This window comes from Cynocephalus volans, chromosome 5 (assembly GCF_027409185.1).
Source record: "Cynocephalus volans isolate mCynVol1 chromosome 5, mCynVol1.pri, whole genome shotgun sequence".
In the NCBI taxonomy this organism is placed as follows: domain Eukaryota; kingdom Metazoa; phylum Chordata; class Mammalia; order Dermoptera; family Cynocephalidae; genus Cynocephalus; species Cynocephalus volans.
In genome coordinates this window covers 133129247-133138942 of record NC_084464.1, presented here as the reverse complement: position 1 = coordinate 133138942, position 9696 = coordinate 133129247, and the positions used below count along the sequence as shown (strand labels likewise).

The 9696-nt window shown below is 38.5% G+C and overlaps 1 protein-coding gene across 1 annotated transcript; it reads left to right on the top strand.

Moving 5' to 3' along the window:
• LOC134378642 (trace amine-associated receptor 5) lies at window positions 1-1014 on the top strand. The gene has a single exon (XM_063097938.1). The coding sequence runs from the start codon at window positions 1-3 to the stop codon at window positions 1012-1014; it is 1014 nt and encodes a 337-aa protein (XP_062954008.1).
• The last annotated feature ends 8682 nt before the right edge of the window (window positions 1015-9696 follow it).

Sequence of the window (9696 nt, the reverse complement as noted above, 5' to 3'; positions counted from 1 at the left end):
ATGAGAGCTGTCCTCGTCCAAGGTGCTGAAGAACACCCTGCGGCGTTCTGCTACCAGGTAAATGGGTCTTGCCCCAGGACAGTCCATCCTCTGGGCACCCAGCTGGTAATCTACCTGGCCTGTGCAGCAGGCATGCTGGTTACAGTCCTAGGGAATTTGTTCGTGGTGTTTGCTGTGTCCTACTTCAAAGCGCTCCACAATCCCACCAACTTCTTGCTGCTTTCCCTGGCTCTGGCTGACATGTTACTGGGTCTGCTGGTGCTGCCCATCAGCACCATTCGCTCAGTGGAGAGCTGCTGGTTCTTCGGGGACTTCCTCTGTCGCCTACATACCTACCTGGACACCCTCTTCTGCCTCACCTCCATCTTCCATCTCTGTTTCATTTCCATTGACCGCCACTGTGCCATCTGTGATCCCCTGCTCTATCCGTCCAAGTTCACAGTCAGAGTGGCCCTCAGGTACATCCTGGCAGGGTGGGGGGTGCCTGCAACTTATACTGCCTTCTTCCTCTACACAGATTTTGTAGAGACAGGGCTCAGCCAGTGGCTGGAAGAGATGCCTTGCGTGGGCAGTTGCCAGCTGCTGTTCAATAAGTTTTGGGGCTGGCTAAACTTCCCTGTGTTCTTTTTCCCCTGCCTCATCATGATCAGCTTGTATGTGAAGATCTTTGTGGTTGCTACCAGGCAGGCTCAGCAGATCAGCACTTTAAGCAAAAGCTTGGCTGGGGCTGCCAAACGTGAGAGAAAAGCTGCTAAGACCTTGGGCATTGCTGTGGGAATATACCTCTTGTGTTGGCTTCCCTTCACCATAGACACACTGGTTGACAGCCTCCTTAACTTTATCACACCACCACTGGTCTTTGACATCTTTATCTGGTTTGCTTACTTCAACTCAGCCTGCAACCCCATCATCTATGTCTTTTCCTATCGGTGGTTCAGGAAGGCACTGAAACTCATCCTGAGTCGGGAGATCTTCTTACCACAAACACCCGCTATTGATTTGTACCAAGAATGATCCTTCTACCAAATGCAGGCAAGGGTGAGTGGTGCTGTGGCCAAAGGCTGTAGGCAAGATTCCAGGGCAGCATGGTTTAAATGGAGGAGAAATACAAGTTTCTTAATTTGGAAAGAGGTAAAGCACTCCCTTCAATGTTTCTATAGTAAAACATAGAAGTCATCCAAATATTCATTGGATAAACCGTAACACTTGCAAATATTTGGCTCCTAATTCATCGCTTCTTTGAAACAACTAAGATGTAGAGGAAGAAGGAAGACAGCGCTGAGGTCTGGATCTTGAGTTCTCACTCTGGTTTTGCCACATAGCAGCAGTTGGGTGAGACTTCAGCAATCTTTGAATCATCCTTCCCTTGCCACAGAGTTTTTCATCTAGAAAATTACGGTTTTCTACTATTTCCTTTCTAAGTGATCCTTAGGTTAAAATATTGCATAATCTAAATTTGGGAAACCTTGTTTGAATCATTTACTTCACATTTCATAGTCATAGATTATTTGGAATGTCTCCTTTTCAAAATGTTCATTTTACAATTTGTGTATCCTTGAAGCCCAGATTTGTAAGCCAGATTTGTCCATTTTAGTGATCACCAAGTAAATGCACTATATCTTCAAGGAGTATTTTCTTTTTAAAAAAAAAAACGTAATTGAACCTTAACAATGTGTGGAATATTTTATTGTGATAATTATCCACATCTTGCCATTCTAATATTTTCTCCTTTAAGTTTTTATCACACAAGTTAGACCTACCATCTTTCCAGGATCACCAGTACATGGTTTTCTTCAGAAAAATAAGTGTCTGTGCCACATACCTGCTGAGAATTGAACCAAGTGTTTCTCATCAGCTATTACTAGTAAAGGTAACAACACCTTTTATGTACTTCTTGCTTGCTTCAGTTTTCTTCCCAAACATTTTCCTAAAAGACTAGCCCCTTTACTTTCATATTTCTTACTGAATTTTTTTTCAAATTAATAATTACTTACTTGAAAAACTTCTTTGTAAATTAGTTTGAAATCTCTGTAGTACAGATGCATAGATAGGTGTAGATATAGACACAGAGAAAGATATATTAATTTCAATAAATAAACTTAGACAATGAATGAGTGGATGTATTTCAAAAACAGCTGAAATGTCATCACTCATCAAGAATCAGCCATTAAGCAAATTACTTAAAATAACCATTCACATGTCAATAACAATCTTTAAAGAATTAAAAGTCTTATTTTGGCTATGAAGTTAGCTGACATGGGTTTACTCCTTATATGTATGTATATATAAAATATATAAGTAATTATATTTTTTTTCTAGAGAGAAAACCTCTATTGACCCCAAACTTTTCTCCTTATTTTGTTTTAAAAATTATTTGCTGTAAAAATATTTTTCTATGTATTTTGAATGCTTAATTTTTCTTTGGAAGTAATTGTTCTTTTTTCCCCATTAACTCTTATGCATGATTGAATAATTAAATTACAAATGAATTACAGTTAAAATTATCCGAGTACAAGTGTATATAATTTTGAGATGTTAAGAAGCTAGGAATGCTGTGTCTTAAATATAAAAATAAATATGATTTACAACATGTAAGCTAGTGATTTCTTTCAAAAGTGTATTTCTCTCTTACCTTTCTAAAAGTAAATCACCTGTAGTCCCAGTCCACTGGGCATGGTGGTCTTCACCTGAAAGTTAGAACACCCAGTTGCTTCACAAGGTAAAACTCTGTGTATTAGTCACTTTCATAGAAGCAGGAATTGATTCTGCATCTTACACATCTTATTGTTTTCTGTTAGGGGGAGAAGGCTACGCTTAGCCAGGTAGGCCTCCATGATGAAGAGAAGGGAAGGATGGAAAGGAAAAGGACTAACATTTACTGAGAACCTAGAATGATCCACATCTCAATGCCCATAAATCCTGCAAGGTGGAGATTGTCAACCTTATGTTACAGATGAGGCAGGCAGAAGTTCCATAATCTACCTTGGTCTTCTTACTTGAGAGCTGTTAACCTATCCACTAAATCTCTGAGATATTGGAGGAAACTGGACAGCTAATAAACCTGCAAGTAGGACTAACATTACAAAGCAGGTAAGAAACATCAGTTTCTAGTGAACCATAGGAACACAAGGACATGAGTGTCATGGTACAATGCTGATATCACCAATGAGCCAGGGAGGAATAAGAACAAGACTCATTCTTGTGGCAGACCCCACAAGCGGGAGCATGAGCTGATGGGCGAATGGGTGAGGCACCTGACCCCAGGATTTGAAGCTCAGCTCCTTCATCATCTTTGACATAACAGGATGTAAGAAGCAAATCTGTTGCACCCAGCACGTCTGCTCAGGCTCTTGAACAAATGAAAACCTGCGTTCGGTGGCATTTCCCTGAGATATGAGCAGAATGTTCATGGTGATACTTTACTGTTCTGGGATAATAACTTTTACTCACTCTCTCTTGTTGAGTGGGAATTAACTACATTTAAGTCAAGTATTCTTAATTTTTTTGTGCCATGGACCCCTTTGACACTCTGGTAAAGGCCATGGACTGCATCTCAGAGTAAGATTTTTAAGCAGATAATTGAATAAGAAAAAATAGGATTATAAAAGAAAATAATTATATTGAAATATAATTATCAAAATATCTTAGAAGTAGCCAAGTTTGTAATATAATATTATGTGTGCTTCTGTCCGAAAGCATTAAATAACAAGATCCTCTGGCAGACATAATAAAATCATTATAATTTCAAAGTGGTGATGAGCAAAAATGAAATTGCACATCTGCAACAACTGTACTGTGATATGAAAATATTCTCTTTTTTTTTTGTGATAGAAATCGGAGGTAGTGCTAATATCACTGTGGTTTTTGCCTATATTTAAAATGGAAGGAAGTGCTAAAATTTTGGGTAGAGGTTAGTGAATATAAAGATAGAATATTTTTCCCGTATAAGTTCATGGATACCCTGGTTTTTAAATCTCCCTTAAGTGTGAACACCAGGGTGCCCTTCTGAGCATGACAGCTTTATGATCAGATGTGAACAGTCACAACAGGCAGTGACAGTCAGACCTCACCACCAACTACTGATAGGCTGAAGCCTGATAAGACTTATCTTTATCAAAAGCATTCTATTAGAAAATAGCTTGACAAGTACAATCATTTCTTCTTGTATTTGTACTTGTTTAGATTTTTTTTTTTTTTTTTTTTTTTTTTGGTCTTTTCCACAAAATATATCAGCATAGTTTCAAATTCCGGGATGGATCCTTCTTGTTTTGTATGAACCTGACCATTATTTTTTTCTCTAAACATCTATCAACTTAATTATATTGTTTTCATGCAACTTAGTCAAACTATGCTACAGTTCACCCCAGAGGGCAGAATGTGTGAATACGTAATACACCAGAGTATGTATGTATATATGCGTGTGAGTTTAAATAGATGTGTGTGTGTGAGTGTATATGTGTATGAGTACAAATATATGGCCTATATACTGTATTTATGGACAAGGGTTCTGAGCAAGACAATTTCCATAGCAAGAGCCCCTTTTGTATTACTTCTGAATAGCTCTGTTCCGTAAAGTTAGTCTTATAGGCAGCAAAAGAATCAAGAGGTCACACTAGCAGCAACCTACAAAGTGAGTGAGAGAATAAGGTCCCCTCTCCTATGCAGAGTTTTACAGTTTGCACACGTTGTCTCTGGAACTCTTATGGCTGCAAAGTTTGAAGTATAGGGGAAGACTTCAATACCCAAAGAGAAGGGATTCAACATCCTCAGTGCTGACCCTGGGCACTTATCACATGCTGCCACTGAGAGGTTTGTCTTCTACACTTTCCACCTTTATTTTATGCTTCTCTCTCACTGTAGTTTCCCCAACTCCCTACCCCTTTGTAAGGAGCAGATGTCTCAGATTCACCGATATTGGGCTTTGCCATGTCACTTGCTTTGATTAATGCAATATGGGCCGATGTGACACTTGCCACATTCAAACTGAAGTTTTAAATGTTATTGCATGCTTCAGCCCAGTTCTTGCACTCCCGCCTTCTGCCATGAGAACAGATTATCTCAGTAGGATCTGCTTCTTCAGTCTGGGTCCCAGAACAAGAAGACACGAAGACACGAAGACCCGACCTGCTGCTAACCTGTGGCAGGAAGCAGAACGACAGCCATCCTGTGGTTCATAACATAAGCAAAAGCAAAAAAATAAACGTTTATTGTTATAAACCATTGATAATTTGTTTATTAGGCTGGAAAGTTGACTAATATAGGCAAAATTCCAGTGACTGTCACATGCTGCCCTCTGGCTATTCAGAGTTTCTGTCCCACTCTTAACTCAACATTGAGTACATGCCAATGTCAAAAATGATCTTTCTCTATTTCCACATTTTGACATCAGCTTAGTGTGTTATGAGATGTAACATCAGTATCCTGGAATAATTTGAATTCACAAGCAGGCTTTCTCAAAAACATTTTCCTATATGCCAATTCAATTCTTCTCACCTAAAGGGGCTGAGATTTCTCCTTCAGGTCTGTTCCCTGAACAGAAAACCCAGAAGTTCTGCAGGTCTTAGATATGTTGCCAAAGGTCCAAAGGATATGGCCCTGACTAACTTCCTCCTGGCCTGAAGACTGCAATATTACTTCATATAATTTAAATGTGACATCTTTTCAGCCTCTCAACTATCAGTGATGGAGAACCTATTAGCTGAGTATTATGCTAAAGTCTGTTGTATCCAAAATTCCTGAAATATCAACACTGCACTCAAAAAGCTTTCAGTCCAAAGGGACAGAAATAACTACAAATAAGAGCAAACATGGCAGAGTAAGATCAGTTCTCAGTGAAGGTACAGCAAAGAGCTACAGGAATCAGACAGAGTGTCGATAGTTTTTGGAGGGATCAGTATTCAAGAACAAGAGCTGAGGAGTCAGGCCTGGCCAATTTCAGATTTAACCCCTTCCTTTTCCTGTAATTTCCTGAGGCAAATTACTTACCTTCCCTGAGCTCCAGTTTTCTCATCTGTAAAATGGAGATAATAATACCTATTCCACAGTGTTTTGTAGATGAGGAGAGATAATAATGAAAATAAAATGATTGTCACAGTGCTCGGCACACGGTAAGTGCTCTCCATAAACTGCCACATTCACAAAGAATTAGAGGAGCGGCATTTGAACTGGGTTTTAAGAACAGTTAGCTTCCAAACAGGTAGAAAGAATAGAAAAATATATTTTCAACTGCAGAAGCAGTATAAAAATTACCAACCACTTATTTAAAAAACAAAAACGACCTTTACTGAACTTGAATATTTACTTTAAAAAAATCTCTGCAAAGTGTCAAGGTTCAGATAGGTTAAGAATGTTGTCCTAATGCACAGAGTCAGCAAGGAACAGAGCAGAGATCTGAACCATCTGTGCCCTTCTACAGTGCCTATGGGCTCTCTAGGACTCTGCCCGCCTCTTTCCCAGAAGCAAAATTTGAAGGATTCACCTAGGTAGGAACTTCTTAAACATGGTTAATGTTTACAGAGTTGAATAATTTAATGTATTTGAGATAATACAGATGATGTGGTTTTGCTTTCTCTATTTTTCTTTTTAAAATAAGTTACAACTATTAGGGCTGGCCGGTTAGCCAAATTGGTTAGAGCGATGATGTTGTAACACCAAGATCAAGGGTTTGGATCCCATGCCAGCCAGCTCCCCCCCCCCCAAAACAAAATAAAAATAAAATAAAGTAAAATAAGTTATAACTAAAAGACTCTTCTTTAGCCCCAAGGTAACCACAAAAGAGGAAATTACAGCAGATACGTAAAAGAGAAAGAGAAAGAAAACAAAGCTTAGCACCAAAGAAAACCACCAATCTGCAGAAGTAAATAAAAAGAAAAAAAGTTCTCTTATTTATAAAAATAACAATTCACTGCATATGTGTATAATTTTGAAAATAACAAAAAGCACAGAGAAGGGAAAAAATTTCTGTAACTCCCACCTTCTAGAGAAAACTGGGACCAACATTTTATATCTTTTAGTCTTTTCACTAGAGGTGTGCTGTTTTGAAGTACTATATTGTGATTGTATTTCTCTATATTTTCTTGCTCTGGACTCATGGTAATTTATGAACCCGATATTTATTTTCTTGATTTCTAGGAGGGTTATAGCAACAGACCCTATTAAGGATCCCAGATATGTCAGCATGTCAGGGATGGAAATGGGACAGACCTTAATACCATTCTAGCTAAAAGATGGATAGTAGCAAAGGCACTGCGTTTAGTTTCCTGTTGATAAAGCAACACATTACTGCAAAGTTAGTGGCTTAAAGTGAAACAAATTTATTATTATACAATTCTTGAGGTCAGAAGTCTGAAATGGGTTTTACAGTGCTAAGATCAAGGTGTCAGATAGGCTGTGTTCCTTCTGGAGGCTCTCAGGGAGAACCTGTTCCTTGCCTTTTCCAGCTTCTAGAAGCTGCCTGCATTCCTTGGCTTGTGGCCGTATCACTCTGACTTCTGCTTCCATCATCCCATCTCCTCTGACTCTATCTCTCCTGTCTCCTTCATTCCCTCACTGGAACCTGTGATTACATTGAGCCCACATTGATAATCCAGGGTAATCTTCACATCTCAAGATCCTTAATTGAATCACACCAGCAAAGTCCCTTAGGCTATGTAAGATAACATATTAACAGGTTCTGGGGATTAGGACAAGAATATCTTTGGGAGAGCCATTGATCTGCCTAATACAAGCATCTAGAATTTCCTTCTCTTGTATTAAATCCAAGATCTTATGGTTTCACTATCAATAACATTAAAAGCGGTACTGTTGAGGCCATATATTCCCATATGCTCCTGACTTACTGATGACTGAATTCTCTTCACTTACCATTACACATCTGCAAGTATAGCTTGAAAAAAATGTGAGTTTAGCCTGAAAGCACAGCACACCTACTAATCAACACTAAAGAAAGCAGAATTTCGAGAAGGGAGTCATTTCAATGGTTGGGTATGTAAGACCAGTTTCCTAGATAACCCCAGCTTGAGGAACAATGAGTAGCACAGGTAACAATTGTAGAGGGGCTTGACTCCAGTCACCATACAGTTAAGTAATGGGAATCCATTTCACTGACCTGTCGCTGCCCCAACTCAACCCAGGGAAAATTTCTCCATGCTCCTTTATGAGTTTTTTAGGACCAGGCATTAGGAGGTAAAAACTCCCCAGATCTTCCCTCTACTCTTTTCCATGGATCCCAGGTAGTCCATGTTCTGCTCCTACCATGGCACTTGTCACCCTGGCCTGAAACCGATTTCTACTACAGCCCTCACACCTCTTTGTCTTTCCCCCAGTTTTCAAACTGCTCTACCTCATCCTGAGGGAGACTCTTCTGCAAAGTGTGACAGCTCACTCAGCCAAATTTAGATCATCTGCTTCCTAGCTTGATAGTAAATGTCCATGGCATTGACAAATTTATATATTAAAGTCTCAGGAGAGAGAAGAACTCTGCACAGCTCCACTACCTATTACATTCTGTCACTTCTAAGTACTCCTTAGCCTAATCTTTCAGTGGTGTCTGGGACCTGCCACTCATCCTGCTTGCAAGTGAATTTCTTGCCTTCTTGAAGCCCTGGATAGTGCCCCAAATCCATAGTGGACTTCAAAAGAGCAAGAAATAAATGTTTGCTGTGCTAAGCCAGAGTTTGTTGAGGTTGCTTTTACTTTAGCCAAGTCTAGCCAATGTCTGACTTGGGAGCAGTGTATCTGTGATCTATAATTGACCTCAAGGATTTGGGAACCCCTAGAACAGTACTCTAAATATCATGTATATGTGATGATGTGCATTTTGGGGGAGAGAAGACACATAGATTTCAGTATACTTCAATGTGACTATGATCTAAAAATTATCAAGAACCACTGACTTACAGGGTAAACCCTAAATGCTAAATGTCTTCTTATTTGTAGCATTTATTTAATTTTACTCCTTTGTAATATCCTTTCTTCTTTGTCCTAAACTCTCATTTCCACATAGAAGAATGAATTTGGGCTTAGAATTCAGATGATCTGGGTTCAAAGTAAGGCAAAGTGTTTTTTACTAGCTGTAAAATCTCATGCAATTTACTCTCTGAGACCCAGTTTCCTCATCTGTAAAACGGGCAGGATATATGATTAACAGTGTATGTTGTTACAAATCAATTACTAAAGCAATATTATTTAACTTTTGCCATAGCTCACGTAATTTTTACTTAATTTTTTATGTTATATGTTGTCTTCCTATCCTGACTTTTAAGCCTGGGAGGGCTAGAATCAAATCTAATGATGCATTTTTATATTCTATAGAGCAATGCTGTTCAATAGAAATATAATGTGAACCACATATGTAATTTTAATTTTTTCTTGTAGCCACAATTAAAAAGTAAAAAGAGAAAAGATAAATTACTTTATAATATATGTATTTAATCCAATATATCCAAAATTGATAATTTCAACATGTAATCAATATAAAAAAGGAGACAACTTACATTCTTTTATTTGTATTGTCTTTGAAATATGATATATATCCTCTACATACAGATTATCTCAATTCAGTCTAGCCACATTTCAAGTCCTCAATAACTACATGTTGCTAATGCCTACCATATTGGATAGTTCAGATATAGGGCCTAAATAATATCTTGATTGACAGATTGATTGATTGTGACTCTCCTACCCAAATGCTCTGCT